General features: G+C 45.9%; 1 protein-coding gene across 1 annotated transcript in view; it reads right to left on the bottom strand.

The window, feature by feature from the left end:
* LOC115080235 (ADP-ribosyl cyclase/cyclic ADP-ribose hydrolase 2-like) overlaps positions 1 to 16868 on the bottom strand; it is a 116875-nt gene extending 100007 nt beyond the window's left edge. The window contains exon 1 of the mRNA XM_029584390.1: positions 16691 to 16868. Coding sequence (XP_029440250.1) covers positions 16691 to 16866 — 176 coding nt within the window. The 5' untranslated portion in view covers positions 16867 to 16868. The remainder of the gene's footprint in view (positions 1 to 16690) is intronic.
* Positions 16869 to 19869: the final 3001 nt, after the last annotated feature.

The following is a 19869-nucleotide window of genomic DNA, read 5'->3' on the forward strand; positions in this document are numbered from 1 at the left end:
ATAGCGCCTCCTAGTGGAGACACCATCATTACTTTATAGATTGCAACTATTGTTCCAGGTTGCAATCAATAATACTCTGAGCTTACTTTCAATGTGGAATATCAGAATAGAATTTCTTCTTATAATTATTAGAATAGGAAATTAAACACGCTGTTTGCTCAGCTCTGTCTGCTGCATGCTAAAGTGACTGTAACTACTATTAAATGTCCTTGTCAGTAACCTCAGTTCAGTATTAACGAAGTTTGAAAGTATGTTTGAAAGTATTAAAAAGATTAATAACAGATGAAGGGCTAGTGTAGTAATGCATTGAAAGTTGATGGAAAAGATTTGGATCAGCAGGATATCTGAACTGTCTGAGTTATAACATATATAAACTAGAGAGAGAAACTGCAGTACTAAGTCCAGTTTTTTTCTTTTCAAAAGTTCTCCCTCCCTCACCCATGAGTGGCTAGCAAGAGTTACAGAAAAGGGGGGGGAGGAGCAGTGTTTCTCAAAAGAAAAGAACTGCACCCAAGGAGTTAATCCTTCAGTCAATAGGAACTTAAAGATAGCTTTGTTTAACAATAGATACCATCAACCACAGACAATGGCTGGCTGATTCTTTGCAGACAGACACCACTTTTTTTAAAAATCTGTGCGCTGGCAATTCAAGCAATTGCTTATAAACTTAAATCTCAGAGAAATGGAGTCATTTTAAATGTGAGCCAAATAAACTTTGCAAAAGGGAAATTTTCACATGTAATTTATACAGTATATTATTCAAATTTCAGTACAGTTTGTAACATAAGGTTCAGCATTCACTTTGTGGGGGAAAATACTCTCAAAGTATGCAGATTTTTTGTAACTGAATTTCAAATAGAAACTACTCCTTAAGTATGCAGTCCCTCTGCAACTGAACATCGAAGACCAGGAGAAACCATTTTTTCCAAATTTGTACTGTCTGCACAGTTACTTTGCCTAATCTGGTCTGCAAGAGGTCATTGAAGTGTATAATTAAATCAATTTTTTCATAGTGATATTTTCTTTGCTTGTAACGCAGGAGTCTAATTAAATCCTTTTTTTCATAATGATATTTTCTTTGCTTGTAACACAGGAGTGCAGCTGCCTGGCCCAAGGTCTTACACGCTGATTTCTTTGAAGACCTGGGGGCAAAGCCACTGCACATGGCACTTGCTGCCACACCTAGTTCTTTGTTTCTTTCTGTAATGGGAAAGGCTTGAATCCCTTTCAATAATTCCTCCCTTGTGAGATTTCCATGTTCTAGGTGGAATCCCATGCTGACCGCTGCACATAAATTGTTACCGGGAGCAGTGGTTTGAGATAGTAATTTACCTGCACAAATTGGTGATGCAGAATTAATGACTGTCTCAGGCAATGGCAAATGAATGTTCAGGGAGTGGTTAGTGGGGGAAGGGGTTTGCAGGCAAGATGGAGGAAGGCTAGTTTTTCTGACCTCAGTGTTTTCTATTTCCTGGGGTCTTTTCTCTGAGGTGGATGCAGAGGAAGCCACAGGAGCCATGTGATTGTGTGTCCCCAGATGTTCTATTTCATTTTCTGTCCCCCTTTGTTCATGGTTCTTTTCTGTGATGGGGAAGGCTTGAAGTCCTTCTAATAATTCTGTTTCTGTAAGGTTTTCTTTCTGCAGTTTCTGCTGAAATTCAATGCTAATCGCCCCACCCAGGCCAGGTGGTGGCTCTATTGTTCTCAAGGGTTGGTTTTCTAAAGAAATGGGGAAGGTGTGAATTGCTTGTGCTTTGGGTGTAGGTATGGGGAGCTGAGGATACAAAGAATTTGCTGTCTCTGAGGAAGACTGAGAAGATGGGGGAAGGGTATGTCTGCCTGCTTCTAAAAGCACATGGTTTGAAACTGCTGTTTTTAAACCTTTTTTTTCTACCATGTGTTCAATGGCTTCTGTACATTTTTGCCAGATTAATCTTAGCTTTATGGGAGCTCTGGGAGCCGTATGAAGATAATTGCCGATTGAGATCCAATTCTGGGTATTTAGAGTTCCAGACTCCATCGAATACCAAGGGCAACGGCAAGCTATTTCACTTATTAATTTTTCTAAGTCCCCCAGGCTGACTTGCGCTATTTTTCTTCTGGTGATGAAATAATGATTATTGATGATTTGCTGCAGCTTCCTGGCATGTAGCCTCTGCTGTATAGTCAAATCATTGCCCATGCTTACGAGTGTGGGGAACAAACTTGCTGAGAAATACTTTTAAAAATTACTAAGAAGTACTTTTTGTTAAAAATATTACGATAGCAAATCTGTTGAACGGTACGTACCTTTAAGCTATGACCAGCCGAAATAAGCATGGAGTTTATCATCACTGTCGCGGGTCACCAGATATAGCAGTAATGAATAGGCATCAGACAGCTTTCATGGCAGGCAGGAAGAGAGAAGGCAAAGAGGCAAAGAGGGTTTGTCCTCCCGAGCCTCTTCCTTTTATTGTACATTCATACAAAGGCAGATGATGTGTCATTACATGATTGGCTACTTTCCCATAGCAACAGAAGAGTCATTACACCATTGGCTTTGGCTCAGGGGGTGTGCACGGATCATTTCATTGGCTGCTGAAATCTATACCTCCTGACTTTGTCCTGCCTCTGACTAGGGAAAACCCAGCCCTTCTTTCAGGCTAACAGGATTAATTATAGGCCAGAGAAATACATGAAGTCAGGTATCCTCTCCTAGGCAGAGAGGCTTAAGCACAAGTGATGCTTTTATTCAGGCAAAGGTCAGGGAGAAGGGAAGTTAGTGTTTAAACCTGATGAAATGGCTTGCTGGCAAGCGCATATTTCCCACACATTGCTTTCAAATTATTTTTTCATCATTTTTGAAAGGTTGGACATTAAGATCTTCAGAAGAAGATGATGATTCTGGATTGTAAAACATAATATCCCAACGAGAGCTCTGCTGTATCAAAGATGAAAGATGTGTGAATAATTCAAGGTCAAACTTGAGCCAGGCAAATTTCAGCCTGAGGGGATGGAGGTTTGGATAGTCACAAGGCATTTTCAATACGTGCCTGGTTTGTCCTATGGAGTAAGGCCACATACGTATTTCAGATCATATTTAAATGAGGCTAAGCTGTGACTGGAGTGCAAGTGTTTTTGGCTTCTTGCTCTTTACAGCACACTGACATCATTCCTTGAGCATGTTCAGGGTGCTTCTTCCAGTTTTGCTGTATGGGTCCAATGTCATCAAAGTGAATTTATACGTCTAAGAAAGGTATGATGAACCTCATACATATTGGAAAGATATGGTTAATATATTCTACATAATGCCTTTCAGAAGTTAGCTGTAAACTGAACTCTGCGATCAGAGACTATGTGCTTAGGCAAGCCATGCAGGTGGAAGATGTGCGTGATGAACAATCGGGCGAGCTCCATGGCGGTGGGTAAGCCTGGGAGAGCCACAAAATGTGCCATCTTCGAGAACCTGTCAACAGTTACCCAAATGGTGTTGTTCCCTCCTGATGATGGTAAATCTATCACAAAGCCAGTGGCAATATGTGTCCACAGTTTTTCAGGGACCGGCAAGTGTTGGAGGAGACCCTATGGATGTCCTGGCTGTGTTTTCTATTTAGCACAGTTTGTGCAGGAAGTGACGTAGACAAACATGTCCTCTTTCATGGTGGGCCACCAATAAAAGGTTTGCAGTTTAGACAACGTCCTTCATTGCCCAGGGTGTCCTGAGAGTTTGGAGTCATGGGCCCAAGCCAATAGCTTTTTCCTGAGGTTCTTGGGTACGATCGTCTTTCCTGCAGGCACCGAATGGGTAGCTGCCAATATGATCTTCTCAGGGTCAATGATATGTTGTGGCTCTTTGGGTACGTCCTCGGAGAGGAAGGAGAATGAAAGAGCATCAGCTCTGATATTCTTGTCTCCTGGACAATACTTGAGCACGAAGTTGAATCTGTTGAAAAACAGCGACCATCTTGCTTGTCTATGGTTCAGGAGCTCTGCGTGGCAGAGATACTCCAAGTTCTTATGGTCTGTGAAGACCGTTACTTGATGTTGCGCTCCTTCGAGTCAAGGGCGCCATTCTTCGAATGCCATCTTTATGGCCAGAAGTTCCTTGTCTCCAACTCCATAATTTCTCTCGGCAGGGGAAAAGCGATGGGAGAAAAATGAGCATGGATGTGGGACCTTAGAATCGCCAGCCTGGCTTAGCACTGCTATGCCAAGGTCTGAGGCATCGACCTCTACAACGAATGGTTTTGAGGGGTCTGGATGTCGAAGGCATGGCTTAGTTGAAAAGGCATCCTTCAGCTTTTGGAATGCAGCAATCGCTTCGGGAGACCAATTAGCCACGTTGGCACCTTTTCTTGTCATAGCGGTCAGCGGTACGGTGAGTGAGGAGTAATTCTTGATGAAGGTCCTACAATAGTTGGTGAAACCTAAGAATCATCTGAGAGCCTTTAACCCGGTGGGTTGTACCCATTTCTTGATACTCTCCAGCTTCTGTGGGTCCATTTGAAAACCTTCCTTGGAGACATTGTAGCCTAGGAAAGGCACTGATTCCTTATGAAATTCACATTTAGATAGCTTGGCGTAGAGATGATTCTCACGAAGCCTCTGTTGTACTCTCTTGACATCTTCTTGGTGAGTGGTGATGTTTTGTGAGAAGATTAAGATGTCATCTAAGTAGATAACAACACATTTGTAGAGGAGGTCTCGGAAGATGTCGTTCATTTGTAGAGGAGGTCTCGGAAGATGCCGGAGCATTGCATAGGCTGAACGGCATCACTAAGTACTCGAAGTGGCCATCTCGAGTGTTGAAGGCCGTCTTCTATTCATCGCCAGCTTTAATGCGAAGCAGGTTGTATGCTCCCTTCAGATCCAGTTTTGAAAAGATCTGGGCTCCTTGTAGTCTATCAAAAAGTTCTGTAATCAGAGGCAGGGGATAACGGTCCTTAATAGTTATTTCGTTAAGGCCTCTGTAATCTATACAAGGATGCAATGTGCCATCCTTTTTGTCCACAAAGAAGAAGCCTGCGCCCGCAGGAGACTTGGATGGTCTAATGAAGCCCTTGTTGAGATTCTCCTGAATGTATTCAAACATGGCTTTGTTCTTTGCCACAGACAAGGGGTACACTCTGCCCTTGGGTGGCTCCGTATTTGGCTTCAGATGAATGGCGCAGTCATAGGGCCTGTGAGGTGGAAGTATGTCTGCAGCTTCTTTCGAAAAGACATCTTGAAAAGATGTGTATTGAGGCGGAAAGCCCGGAATTACTGGGGTGGTAGGCATACAAGGTAATGGCTTAACCTCGGTCAGGCATCGCCTATGGCAGTCTGGACCCCAACTTGACAGTTCCAGAGTGACCCAATCGAATTGGGGCATATGCTGTTGTAGCCACGGTAATCCCAGTACTATAGGGTGCATAGTCTTCTCTAAAATAAAGAAGGAGATGATCTCCGTATGGAGAGCACCGGTACGTAGACACACTGGTTCGGTACGTAGTGTTACTTCTCCCAGCAAGGGTTCTCCATGGATGGATGAAAGAAGTAGAGGAGGCAACAAAATAGAAGTGGGGATCCATAAATGTTCCACTAGTCATTGAAGAATAAAGTTGCCTCCTGCCCCGAGTCCACTAGGGCAAGAGTCTAGTACTGTAGAGGACCGCAGATGAGAGATACAGGGAGAGAGAGCGGAGGAGAAGGAATTGGTGAGACCTAAGAAGAGTCCTCCTGCAGGACTTAGGTCTGTCTGTTTCCCGGACATATAGGGCAATCTTGGACAGCATGGCCAGCTTGTCCACAGTACATACACAGCCCTAATTTCTTCCACGTTCTTCTCTCCTTTGACGTCAGGTGGCTGCGGCCTAATTGCATCGATTCCTCCTCGCCGGCTGCTGGGACCATAGGGCCAGCCCTGGATGCAGTCTTGACTCAGACTTCACTCAGAAAGGGTCTCCTGGAAGTCTTGGTTTCTTGAACTTTATCTCGAAGCCGGCGATCGATTCTAGTTGCCAGTTTCACCAGTTCAGCCAAGGTTTCAGGCATCTCTCTGGCTGAGAGTTCATTCTTCAGGCAAGTGTTCAGTCCTTTGAAGAACAGCATCTTCAGGCATCTTGGGTCACAGGATAATTCAGATGCCAGTGTCTTGAATTCAATAGCGAAGTCAGCTAGGGTTTTGTTCCCTTGCTTTAGGTGAACCAAGGAAGATCCTGCAACAGAATATTGAGCAGGGTCATCAAAAACTGATTTAAACAGTTCAAGGAATCCTTCAATGTCGTGAAGGATCGGGTCCTTGCGTTCCCACAGCGAAGATGCCCAGGACAGGGCTCGTCCATCTAGGTATGATAGGATATACGTAGTCTTCGCATAAGCTGTGGGGAAATGTCCAGGTTGTAACGCAAAATGCATGCAGCACTGGTTAATGAAGTCTCTGCATCTCCATACTTCTCCCGAAAAGCGGGTAGGAGCTGCTAGAGGTACAGTTGTCTTGTCCGTCACCTCCAATGGTTCAGCCTCTTTACCTGAGGTGGAAGGGGAGTTCATCTGTTTGTGTAACAAGTTAAATGCAGCGGTCAGTCCTTCCAGCGCAGTCTTCTGTTCGGCGATCCGCTGGACCTGGCCTGGAATGGCCTGCAACGCCGTGAGCTGAGCCGGATCCATGGAGTTGGCAATCTGTTATTACGTATGTTTTAGTGGATCCTTGGGTGCTGTGGAGATGACCACACCCACGGGGAGGAGCCCCGTGAGGAGCCACAGCACTAGGCTAGACTCTATACAAACACCGGAATTGAACTTTTTTATTATACAGCTTGAAGATAGCCACCAGGTGGCAGTGGTGAGTTGTAGTCCCAGGGACCTCAGCAGAGGGAGCCCTTCTCTCCTAGGTGACACCATGAGGTTCCGCAGGTATGAGTTACTGTGGATGAGACAGATGAGATGTTAGAGTACTCACTCAGTGTTAGCTGTTATGGATGCGATTCCACCAGATAGTTGTCGATGGTACAGGCAGTGAGGCAGAGAGAGCAGGCCATCGAGGAGCGAGTACCTGTTCCCTAAATGGCACCTGAAAATAGAATAGAGGGCCCCCGAGGAGTGGGTACCCAAGTTAGTAGTAAACCCCGAAGGGCAAGAGGAAAGCTTCCTGCAGGCAGCAGAGAAGCGGCAGAGTAGCGCAGACAGGAACAGTTTGTGTCCATTCGAGTCTATTCGAGCCTTTGCCAACTCAATGAGCTAGCAATCTTGAGAAGTAGATATACCCAGATTGGCATGACATCAGATGAGGGAACACTCTCAAGGTTCATGCCACTGGGCGTACTTAGACGTGGGTTGCGCGCACCCTAGCAGGTACCTGGGAGGAGCAATGACATACGGCTGCACCACAGCCATTCCAGGGACGCCAGGGAAGTCGGCTTGATGACACTGCGGTAGCCATCTTGCCCAGGTAAGCGGGAGGAGCCAAGATAGGGGTGCAACAAGCGGGACGAAGCCTTCGAAGACCGAGGGACGCAACAGGTTCATTCAGGTGTTCAAACAAACCTTTGACGAGCCTGGCCGTTTGGCTGCCATCGGGTCAGACACCCTGCACCTCCGCCAAGGAACACGGCTGTTGGTAGTTTATGCCATAGAATTTAATACAATGGCCACAGAATTGGAGGGAGGAGAGCTTGAGGAGCATCTTTTTGGAAGGTTTATCCCTGTGCATAAAAGACAAACTGACGGTCTGGGAACTCCCGGAATCCCTAGATGCTTTAATAGACCTAACCGGGAGAATGGACTGCCGTCTTCAGCAGCAAGCCCAGGAACTGCGCCTAAGTCCAGCTGGCCCTGGTACCCAAGGGCTCAACCTTGGTGAAGGTCAGTTGGGTCTCTGCATCACCTAGTACCGCCTGCCGACGATGAGGACCTGCAGGGGGCTCCTTTTGCAGGTGGCGTCAACCTCGTCTCGGCCCAAGGGTCCACCTTCTAACACCATTCAGAGTGGGGGGGAGGGGGTGGGTTGGGGAGGCAGGGGGGTTAGGGAGACAGCTTTTGGGTTGGAAGAGATGGGCTAGACCTACAGAGTCATGCTGGAGTTGGATAGTTCACTCTGACAGGGAAGAGGGGGAGACTGGTCAGTTTAATTATCTAGTAGGTGAGGGGAGGAAGTTTTTCTGATGGTACATTTAAAAATAATGCCAATGAATGTTTAAGGTCTAAATGCCCCCTTAAAGAGAAAGTTCTTGGTGAAAGAAGCTGGGAACATGAAGGCCAATGTGATCTTCTGTCAAGAGATGTACTTGAAAGCACGGTATGAAAGACTGATGCAGACGAGAGCCTACCCGAATCAATACTTTACCTCAGCCACAAAAGATAATAAATATGGGGGAGTGGGGATTCTGTTCTCCATACAATTAGTGGTAGATGTGAAGCTGGCTGTTAGGGATGCAAATGGGAGATTTCTAATTCTAACAGCAACTATCCAAGGGGAACTTTTCACTCTGGTTAATGTATACGCCCCCAATGTTTCTCAGAGGGATTTTCTCGCCTCTTTATCAAGAACTCTAGATGGTTGGGCGGAAGGTCATTTGATTATTGGGGGAGACTTTAATATGTCCAGATACTCATTTTTGGATAATTCTGGTGGGGTGAATGGGGTACCTAAAGCTCAAAGGGCAAGCTCAAATCTTTGCTCACGGATTGGAACTTGGTAGATATATGGAGGTTACAACATCCAACAGAGAAAGATTATTCCTTTTATTTTAAAGCGCACGCCTCATATTCCAAGATAGATTTTATCTTACTAGATAAGTTTCTGGTGTGTCACTCGTTAGGATCTGGGATTGGCAATATCACTTGTTCTGACCATGCCCCGGTCTGGGCGGAGCTCCAGTTTGGAAGGGACGGTGCCGGTAAACATTTTTTGGAGATTAAACAAAGATTTTTTGACCTGTAAATCATTTGTAGTGGAAATTGTATCTGCCATTGAAGAATATTTAGCTATTAATGATGATGGGAAAGTCACTCCGGCTGAATTCTGGGAGGGCCTGAAGGCAGTTTTGAGGGGTCAATTTATTTCTAGATCTGCATTCTTGAAGAAAGAGAAGGCTAAATTCAGGATTTCTTTAAGGAATAAAATAGCTAAACTTGAGCTTAGCCATAAAAGGCATACTTTGACTTTGCTTGACTCAGTGAAACAAGATCTTCATAACTTAGACTTGGCTGAGATAGTCATGCAGATGGATGGAGTAAAGCAAAAATATTGGAGATTGAAATCAAGGGATATGCAAAATCATATTCTATAGAGGGAAAGTTTCTATATGAGAACCATTTGATCTCACAAAGATTTGTTCAATTTTATGCTGATTTATATGCCCCAGACATTCATATTCAGGATACTCATATAGATGCTTTCCTGAAAGATGTAAAATTTCCTTGTTTGTCTGAGGAGCTGAGAGATCTTTTAAAGAGAAAGACAGAAGCATAATGCTACGCGGAGAGGTGGATCCCTGGGCCAAGACGAGGTTGGTACCACCTATAGAAGGGGGCTCCTATAGGTCCTCATCGTCGGGAGGTGGACACAGGTAGTAGAGACCCAACTGGACCTTCACCAAACCAGCCCTCATTCCCCACAGGTGGAGCCCTTGGATGCCAGGGCCAGCAGGACTGAGGAATGGGTCTCCAGATGAAGACGATCCTGAAAATAGAAGAAGGAAGCAAGGTTGGGTGTACCAGAGGTCAGAGCAGTCGGTGAGCAGGCAAGTGGTCAGGTCAGGCAGCAGACAATGCAGAATCCAGGGACAAGCCAAGAACCAGAAGAGCAAGCCAAGGGACGAGGAGCAAACAGAGCAGGAACAGGAACACACGGAGCAAGAACACCCAGAGCAGGACCAGGACCAGGAATGCATGGAGCAGGAGCAACCAGCAGCTCTGAGCAGAGCGGGACCTGTTGCTGAGGCAAGGATGGGGCAGCAAGAGCTGCCTTAAATAGGGCCCAAGGTCGGTGTCAATATCCGGGGCCACGGGTGGTTTTCCCGCCGTGGCCCCTTTAAATCTAATTGAGAGCCGCGCACGCATGTCTAGTAGCGGCAGAGGCCAGCGGCAGGATCGGCTCCCTGCTGTGCTGGAGGGAAGCGATGGTAGTGGCTCATGGGGCCACGTGGGAGGCCCGGACCAGCTCGGAGGGTGAGTGTGGCTGGTCGTGAGTCTCCGCGGCCAGCCACCGCAATAGTACCCCCTCCTTTAAGTCCCCTTCCCAAGGACTTGGGTTTCTTCAGGTGAGTGGTATGAAACTTCTTGAGGAGCTTTTTGTCCAGGATGTTGGATGCAGGTTCCCAAGAGTTCTCTTCTGGGCCATACCCTTCCCAGACTATTAGGTACTCCCACTTCTTGTTTCAGCGACAGATATCCAATTTCTCCTTCACCTGGTATGTTTCATCTTCCTCAGTGGAGTCCCTTTGTAGGTCGGGCAGTCTCCGGGTTGGCCAAGACAGGATCACTGGTTTCAGCATGGAACATGAAAGACATTGTGGATTCTCAATGATGTGGAGAGGCGGAGCTGATAAGTGACTGGAGTAATCTGTCACTGGATGGAGAAGGGGCCAATGTAATGGGGTGCCAGCCTCATGGAGGGTACCCAAAGTTGTATATTGTGAGTGCTTAGCCTTATCTTGTGCCAGGTTTGAACTGCAGAGCAGGACGTCAATGTCTGTGGGTAGTGGCCTTCGCTCCCTGGGCGGTTCTGCAGATCATAGTCTCAGTTTGAGACCATAGTACCTGAACTTCATGTGCAGTTAACTGAGCTGCCAGAGACGGGACAGACAAGGGTACAGGAAGCGGTTGTCTCCCATACACGAAGAGGAAGGGCGACAATCCAGTGGAAGCATTGAAGTGCGAGTTGTGAGAACTCCGTCCATGAAAGGAGGTTGGCCCAGTTGTCCTGTTGCTCATTTACAAAGGCCAGCAGGAAGGTCTTCAACATATGGTTAGTCCTTTCTGCTTGGCAGTTGCCTGGGGGTGGTAGGCCATGGTGAAATCTAGTTTGATTTTAAACTTGTGACAAAGGGATTGCCAGTATTTAGCAGTGAATTGGACCCCACTGTCGGGGATGATGTGACGAGGTAGTCCATGGAGGCGGAAAATATGGGAGGTGAACAGCTTTACCAACGCTGGAGCAAATGGAAGTGCCGGGAGTGCAGCAAAATGAACCATCTTGGAAAAGCGGTTAGTGACGACCCAAATTACCCGGTTGCTGGTAGAAGAGGGGAGATCTACCACAAAATCGGTAGATATGTGGGTCCAGGGTTCCTTGGGGGCCGGCAGCGGCTGTAACAGCCCACAAGATCATCCTACCAAGGGTTTTTGTTGAGCACAGGTGGGACACGAGTCCACATAGACCTTCACATCCTTGTCCATCAATGGACACCAATAGTACTGCTTGAGCAGAGAGAGGGTCGGCGCATGATCAGGGTGATCTGCTACTTTGGAGTCATGGGCCCATTCTAGCACTCGTTGTCAGAGTCGGGCTGGGACCACTGTCTTTCCTGGAGGAACTATTTGGGAGGTGGCCAGCAGGATACATACCGGGTCAATGATGTAACCGGGAGGCTCTGGGTTGTCTTCAAGCTCCAATGACCGAGAGAAGGCATTGGCCCTGATGTTCTTGGCGGCTGGCCTGTACTTCACCACAAAATTGAAGCTGCTAAAAAACAGGGACCAGAGGTCTTGGCGGGCATTTAGATGCTGGGCATGGCGAAGGTGCTCCAAGTTCTTGTGGTCGGTATAGACAGTGATAGTATGCTGTGCCCCTTCCAACCACTGCCGCCATTTTTCAAAGGCCAATTTTATGGCCAGGAGCTCCTTATCCCTGATGCCATAATCTCTTTCCGCTGGAGAGAACTTACAGGAAAAATAGGAGCAGGGATGGAAGATCCCTGTTGCGTCCGTCGGTCTTCGGCTTCGCCCCACTTGTTGCACCCCTATCTTGGCTCCTCCCACTTACCTGGGCAAGATGGCTACCACAGCATCGTCAAGCCGACTTCTCTGGCATCCGCAGAACGGCTATGGTGCAGCCATACACTGTTGCTCCTCCCAGGTACCTGCTAGGCTGCGCGCACGTGCGAAACCCACGTCTAAGTACGCCCAGTGGCGGAACCTCGAGGGCGTTCCCTCATCTGACGTCACACCAATCCGGGTATATCTACTTCTCAAGATTGCTAGCTCATTGAGTTGGCAAAGTCTCGAATGGTCACGCATTGTTCCTGTCTGCGCTATTCTGCTGCTCTACTAACTTGGGTACTCGCTCCTCGAGGGCCTGCTCTCCCTGCCTCAGTGCCTGTACCATCAACTACTATCTAGTGGAATCGCTTCCATAACAGCTAACACCAAGTGAGTACTCTAACATCTCATCTGTCTCATCCACAGTAACTTCTAGCTGCGGAACCTCCTGGCATCACCTAGGAGAGAAGGGATCCCTCTGCCGAGGTCCCTGGGACTACAACTCACCACTGCCATCTGGTGGCTATCTTCAAGCTGTATAATAAAAGAGTTCAATTCCAGTGTTTGTGTATAGAGTCTAGCCCAGTGCTGTGGCTCCTCACGGGGCTTCTCCCCATGGGCGTGGTCATCTCCACAGCTCCCAAGGATCCACTAAAACACATGTGATAACTACAATCCCCTTAGCGGTGAGCTGGCCCAGGACTGCCCCGACTGCGATGGAGGAGGCGTCAACCCCCAGGATGAAGGCGTGCGTGGGATCTGGATGGCGGAGGCAGAGTTTGCGGAGAAAGGTTTGCTTCAAGTTGGTAAAGGTGTTTAGCGCTTCTGCAGGCCACTGTCTAGTATTGACTCCTTTCCTTGTGAGGGATGTAAGAGGGGTGACCAATTGAGAATATTGGGGAATGAAATGTTTATAGAAGTTTATTTATTTATTTAACGTTTTTATATACCGACATTCGTTAATAACATCACATCGGTTTCCAAAGAACAGAACAGAAGTTGGCAAAACCCAGAAATCATTGTAAGGATCGAAGCCAGGATGGGCCAGTCCGGGATGCAGGCTACCTTCTCCGGATCCATTCTAAAGCCTGTACTGGAGATAATGTACCCCAGGAAGGGAAGAGAGACTTCTTCAAATATGCATTTCTCCAGTTTCGCATAGAGTTTGGCACGCAGGCATTAGAGAACATGTCGAACATCACAACGGTGAGACTAGAGGTCCTTTGAGAAGACAAGAACATCATCAAGATAGACCATTACACTGGTATATACTAGGTCCCGAAAGATTTCATTCATCTTATATTGGAACACCGTAGAGGCATTACATAATCCGAATGGCATCACCAGGTACTCATAGTGGCTGTCCCGAGTATTAAAAGCGGTTTTCCACTCGTCTCCAGGTTTAATCTGAACCAGGTTGTATGCCCCTCGGAGGTCTAACCTGGTAAAGATTCAGGCTCCCTGCAGATGGTCCAATAGCTCCAGGATGAGGGGCAAGGGGTATCGGTCTTTCTTGGTTGTGGCGTTAAGCCCCTGGTAGTCGATGCATGGGGCGAAAGATGCCATCTTTCTTGGCTACAAAGAAGAAGCCGGCCCCTGTCGGCAACGTAGAAGGGTGAATGAATCCCCTTTCCAAGTTCTCCCGAATGTATTTGGCCATGTCCTCGGTCTTGGGAAGGGATAGGGGGGACACCCTTCCCTGAGGAGTGGTGGTTCTGGGATCTAAATTGATGATGCAATCAAATGGACGATGTTCTGGCAGGATTTCTGCGTTCTCCTTGGAGAAAACATCGGTGTAGCTGGCATACTGTGGAGACAAATCCAGGGAGGCTGCAGCAAGAAGTATTGAGGGGAAGCACCTAATAGGAAGAAGGCACTCCTGGTGGCATTGGGAACACCATTTGGCCAGTTGGAGTGTGTCCCAATCAATAATGGGGAAGTGCTGCTGTAGCCATGGTAACTCAAGGACAATTGGATGGACGGCCTTCTCAATTACTTGAAACGTTAGTTCTTCAAAATGCAGTATGCTGGTCAGAAGGCATATGGGGAGACCCTGGTGACCCGCCCTAGAAGAGGGTCCCCCGAGATTGAGGCGATCACCAGCGGGGTGTTGCATAGTACTGTGGACAGGTTTAGATGGTCAACCAGGCTCTTTATAATAAAGTTTCCTCCTGCACCCGAGTTTAGAAGAGCCAAGGTGGAGAACTCTTGCTGATTCGTGAGAAGGGCCACTGGGAGCACGAGTTGCAGAGCAGGTCTTGTGAAACCTAGAACCACCTCCCCAGTTGGTTCTAGGCCTAGACGTTTCCTGGCTTCTCAGGACATTGGGCCAGGAAATGCCCCTTCCCCGCACAGTCCCATGGTCAGCAGTGCTGCTTTTCTTCAGGTGTCAGAGGGCTTCGTCCCAGCTGCATGGGCTCTTCCTGACATGTTGTTCCAGATGCCAGAGGTGGTATCACCAGTGGACTGGAAAAGGACGGTGCCAAAGAGACAGGTCTACGAGGTACCTGCAACTCCCGGGCTTGCTGTTGGAGGTGGCGATCTATCCTGCTGGCTAGGTCGATGAAAGCATCCAGGGATTTTGGGAGATCCCGGGCTGCCAGCTTGTCTTTGATGCTCAAGGACAGAACCTCCAGGAAGATACTTCTCAGGCCGTCTTCCCGCCAATTCCGTTCAGTGGTCATGGTTCAGAACTCTATGGCGTAGTCCGACAATGGCTATGCTCCTTGGCGGAGGTGTAAGATATCGGAGCCGGTGGTGGCCAGTCGACCAGGCGCATCGAAGATCTGCTTGAAAACCTGGACAAAGCATTGTAGGTCCTGGAAGAGCGGGTCCCCTTGTTCCCATAGGGAGGATGCCCAGGCCAATGCCTTGCCATCAAAGAGGGAGAGGATAAAGGTGGTCTTCACGGCAACTGAGGAGAACTGTGCAGACTGTAGCGTGAAGTGCATGAAACACTGGTTGAGAAATCCTCGGCACTGCTTGGGGTCACCCGCATACCTGGGAGGAGCCAGTAATCAGAGGGAGGATACTGCGGGTGCCACTGAAGAGGGAGGTGTACCCGTGGCTGTGGAGGCGTTGAGGCGGGCATTCAAGCATTGTAGGGAGGCCACCAGTGTCTCCAAAAATTGCTGCTGCTGCTGCTGCTAAATCTTCAAAGCTAAGCCTGGAATAGCCTGGGGGCCTGAAAGATACGCCAGGTCCATGGCCTCTGCAAACTGTTACGTGGAGAGGTGGACCCCTGGGCCGAGACGTGTAGAAAGGAATTTTCTTTCTTTTGCTGTGGGGAATTTGCCATTTGGGTGCTCCCGTATTCAGCCAGCTGAAACAATCAGAACTTCTTTGTTGTGTTTAAGTAATTGACAGGCTCATTCATCAAATTGCGTTAGGTCCTAATCGCAGGTGTTAGGGCCCTAATGCTGGCCATAACGCATGTGATAAATAACGCATCATGAGATGTGTATGCAAATTTTTTAAATTTATTCAAAAAGGAGGAGTTTGGGCAGAGTTTATGAAAATGAGGGGTGTTTAACATGGCAGGGAATAGTGTAACGCATGCTATCGCATGATTTAACGCTGAAAACAACTACACCTTTTTTCCTGGCATTATGCTATGCATTTTGCCCGAAACGGGATTTGCGATAAAAATCGCAAAATCCCATTTTGGGCAGGGAGAGGGGAGGGGAGGAGAGAAAGAGAGAGAACCTCTGGGAGGCACACATATTAGGCAACTTTTTATACCACTGTAAGAGGGGCTATTCTGAATTCGGAGTGAGGTTTAGATTGTAGCCTAGGTTTTGGGGGGCAGTTTTACATGCACAGTCAGAGATACGAACACAGTAGACATCAGTGAAGATTTTATGTGATTTGGTGTGATGAAAGATACATAGAGGAGAGTACAATATACAAATCTCATTTTGTGTACATTTCATCACTCCAAATCACATAAAAATTTCATTGATGTCTACTGTTCATATCTCTGTGCATATAAAACTGCCCCCCAAAATCTAGACCACCATCAAAACCTCACCCTGAGTTACTAGTTGCCCCTCTTACAGTGGTATAAATAGTTCACTAATATGAGAGCCTTATAAAGAGTATCTCTCTCTCTCTCTCTCTCTCTCTCTCTCTCTCTCTCTCTCTCTCTCTCTCTCTCTCTCTCTCTCTCTCTCTCTCTCTCTCTCTCTCTCTCTCTCGTGGGAAAAATAACCCTAACCATGATATTTAATAGCAAAATGATGAATCTAGGTCTAAGTGATTTTTTCTTGTTAGTTAAACTGAGATATAGGGTAGGGTTAATGATTTTCTGTGATAATTTACAAAAAGCTAATTTTCTTTATTTTCCTATGCAAAGAAATTCTTTTCACTATAATGCCATATGCTTCTGTTTCCTATAAATTATAATAATCTAAATATGTTATTTAAATGTGCATGCACTGAATTTTTTTTATATTACTTGCAATAGTAATACATACATTGTGTATTTGTTTTATTTTTTTCCTATTTTTACTTTCTATTCCAGCCTCTGCTCCCCACCCTTGGGAGAACCTTTAATTGTGTGAGCTTGCTACACATGCTTATTCTAAATCATACAGCTGAGAGGTGGAGTTATTTATGAGGCCCCTCCCATAGGTAGTAGAGGTTTACAACTATAAGTCACAGAGGGAAAGGAGGTAAAGTTCAGATCTAATGGAGTAAGAAGAAAACAGGCCTTGCAAGAGAGGACAGAAATTTTACCAGAAGTACTCACCTGACCGTAGGATTCACAATTTCCATATAATCATAGCACCTTCCTGTCACAATGCTCTCCAGGTTGGGAGTCGTGCCTGCACCATTCCATTGCTTTCTTTCTAGAACCTGCATCTGTGCGGCATTTAGGAGGCTGAGAAAAATACTTACAAGGGACCCTGAATAACAGTTGTTCATTGTGAAGTCTTAAGCTGAAAAGGCAGGTTCAATGCAAAATCTAGAGATGAGAATATTGTAAAATGATTCAGTCTTCTTAATTACCAAGTTTCATATATTACACTTACATAAATAATAGTCTGAAATGACATTGTAATCCAGCGGATTGTTTTCTCATATTGCAAAGCTGGTTAAGTCTTGAAAACTATAGAAATCTATATATAGATTGTGTAAAAATGCATAGTAGTTCTGAATTTGAGACTAAGACGTGCTGATTTGCATTCAATTTAATTGCATATAAAAAATAAATTGACAAAATACAAGTCCCATTAGTATAGTGTGACCAGATGCTTCCATACATTTTATGGACCGTGCCTTTTACAAGGGTGTGTGCGTGCTTTTAAGCCTTTTGGGTCATAAACCGATCCGATATGGTTATTTACTATGAAGGTCGGTATAAAAAACTGTTAAATAAATAAATAAATAACCCTTAAGTGTTTTGTGTTGGACCCCTAGGAGTATCTAAACTGATTTTCTGTGGGAATCCCAGAGAGGAAGCTAAGGAGGGCGCATGTACTTCTGTCAGCTTTTAATTATTTTATTTATTGAGACATTCACATTACTATACTCAGAATGGGTTACAACAAGCAACAAACATCTCAAAATCACAATAAGCAAGGTCTTTCAGTATACAACAAATGATAAATAATATTAAATAAAATAACACAGAAAATAATGCAAAATTGCCAACCTAACCAAATTTGTTAACAGTCTAGATCATCTCCATCATTATAATTGTAGAGACCCACTAGGTCTCCACTAGTTGACCCTAGTACAAATCCTGGGGTTAAAGAGATTAGGAGAGGAGCGTACTATTTACATCAGCACATCCCCATAGGCTTCCTGGAGTGGTGAGCTCCTGAGTGACAAAGGAAGGGGGAGTAGAAGAGCAGTGTGGCAGTCTTGAGTTTCAGTTGAAAGAGTCAGAAGTGTTTTTTGTATTCTTCCTATTTTAGGCCCCAAGCCTGAAACCTGGGAGTGGTGCTGCCCTTGCCACTCCTTCACAGGTTTGGAGGGGAGTGCTTGGATGAAGAGATTTTTTTTTAGTTTTTGTCTTTCAACACTTGTGCTTATTTCTCCTGCTTTGGAAGGCCAAGAGGTCCTGCAAACCCTTTTCACCTAGTTCAAGAAGAGGAGCCAGGGCCTAAAGTGAGCAGAGAAAGACAAGGAACATTTTTCCACAGTTTATCTTATTCTACCTTGGTTTTTGGAGGAGAAGTATTGAGCCACCTTTCCTTACCCTAAGCCTGGGAATAATTAAGAACTGACTTTCCAGTGAGAGGCCTTTCCTCCAGGGAGGTCTGCTACATCTGTTTTGTGAAAGAGATTGAGACAGAGAGAGAGAGAGAGAGAGAGAGTAGTCATGACATCTTGAGACTCCCAGGAGTCAGGACACTATCAGATTTTTTTTTTTTAAGATCTGGAGAGCAAATAGACCTCAATTACTGTGGGGAAGGGAATCCATCCACACTCAGGAAACACCCAGCCCTCCTAGGACACTTATCTTTCCATTCTGGAGAGTAAGCCATTCTCAGGTCCCAGCACTGAGAGACACTTCCACACACACAGAGAGAGATAGAGACATCAAACCTGTACTCCAAGAGAACAATTTAAACCTGGGTGAAACTGGGAACCACTTTGTTTATGCACCTTGATTATTCTGCACTAAATCACAGTAATTTGAATACCCCACCAGTAAGTCCCAGCCTGTTCTTTCAGTGTACCTTCCCCAAAGAGCTACCAGTGACATACAGGGAAGGGATTCCACTCACATGTCCTGGGCCTAGAAGAACATTCCTCCCCCCAGAGATCAAGCACCCATACCCTAGGGCAAAAGGACTAGTGACTATACCATTGGGACACAGCCCTAGGATTTTTATGGCCCCATTAGAATTCCGCAAATACCCTGAATTGGGGTTACATAATTGTGGCCTCTGAATTTCCACTAGAGTTGAACTCTCTGTGTACTGGAGTGGAGCCTATGATTTAAAATGAAGCATCTTATAGCAGTGGAAAGGTCACTAAAAGTTCAGAGGTTCTATGGAGTATGTTCCTTAACATGGGGACACTTCTGGCAAAGAAGGTTCAGAGGCAGTTCAAGGGGATGTATATGTCTTAACTGGAGTGACAGGGTGGTTCTTCCTCCAAAGGGTGAGTATAAAGCTGACTCCCACGAAGCATGGGCGGAGTCTTGAGGAAGTTTGTTGAAGGAGTTATGTTGAAGAATTTTGAAGTTGAAAGACCTGAGTTGTAGTGTGTTTTAATGCTGGCAATGGGCTATGGCCTGGCCTGGGTTTCCAGTTTATGAAATCAGTGGAAGACAAGGGAAAAGCTTCTACTGGCAAGACAGGAGGGGAACCAGGATTTTCTATCCACCAGCAGAAAGTAGGGAGATTGTTCTCCTTCAGGTGTGAGTACTTGAAAAACTTATAAGTAAAAAATAAGTGAAAAGCAGAGATGGAATAACCAGAGCATAAATTATGCTGACAGGCCAAAAACATTCAGCAAAGTCTGTATCCTTTACTGCTCAGGTTATGTTCTTCTCTCATCATCAGAAGTTTCTTCTTTCATTCTTCATCCTCTATTGCCACATTTCCAGTGTTGCACTGGCCCATTTTGTCCAATCTGCTAAGAAGGCAACTACATAACCTAATTAGCTGTTTAGCTTACTTGACTCATAACCATGTCTCCCAAAAAGACATCAGCCTTCAGTTCTCCACTAACGTAGGTTTCCGCCGGAAAATGGTGATTATCTTAATATATAAACTCGCAGCTATAGCAACTGTGTTTATAGAACTTACATGAACACCCTAAATCTAAAACTTAAGTCTCATATCAGAGTGACCCAAGATGTTTCATAGCCAAGACAAGGCAGTTTGTATTACATGAAGCAATTAGTGAGCAGATTATCTGTTGGTGTACTTCTATCTTGTTCTACGTCTGAATAAGAGAGAGTCCAGAAGT

This window comes from Rhinatrema bivittatum, chromosome 1 (assembly GCF_901001135.1).
Source record: "Rhinatrema bivittatum chromosome 1, aRhiBiv1.1, whole genome shotgun sequence".
Lineage (NCBI taxonomy): Eukaryota > Metazoa > Chordata > Amphibia > Gymnophiona > Rhinatrematidae > Rhinatrema > Rhinatrema bivittatum.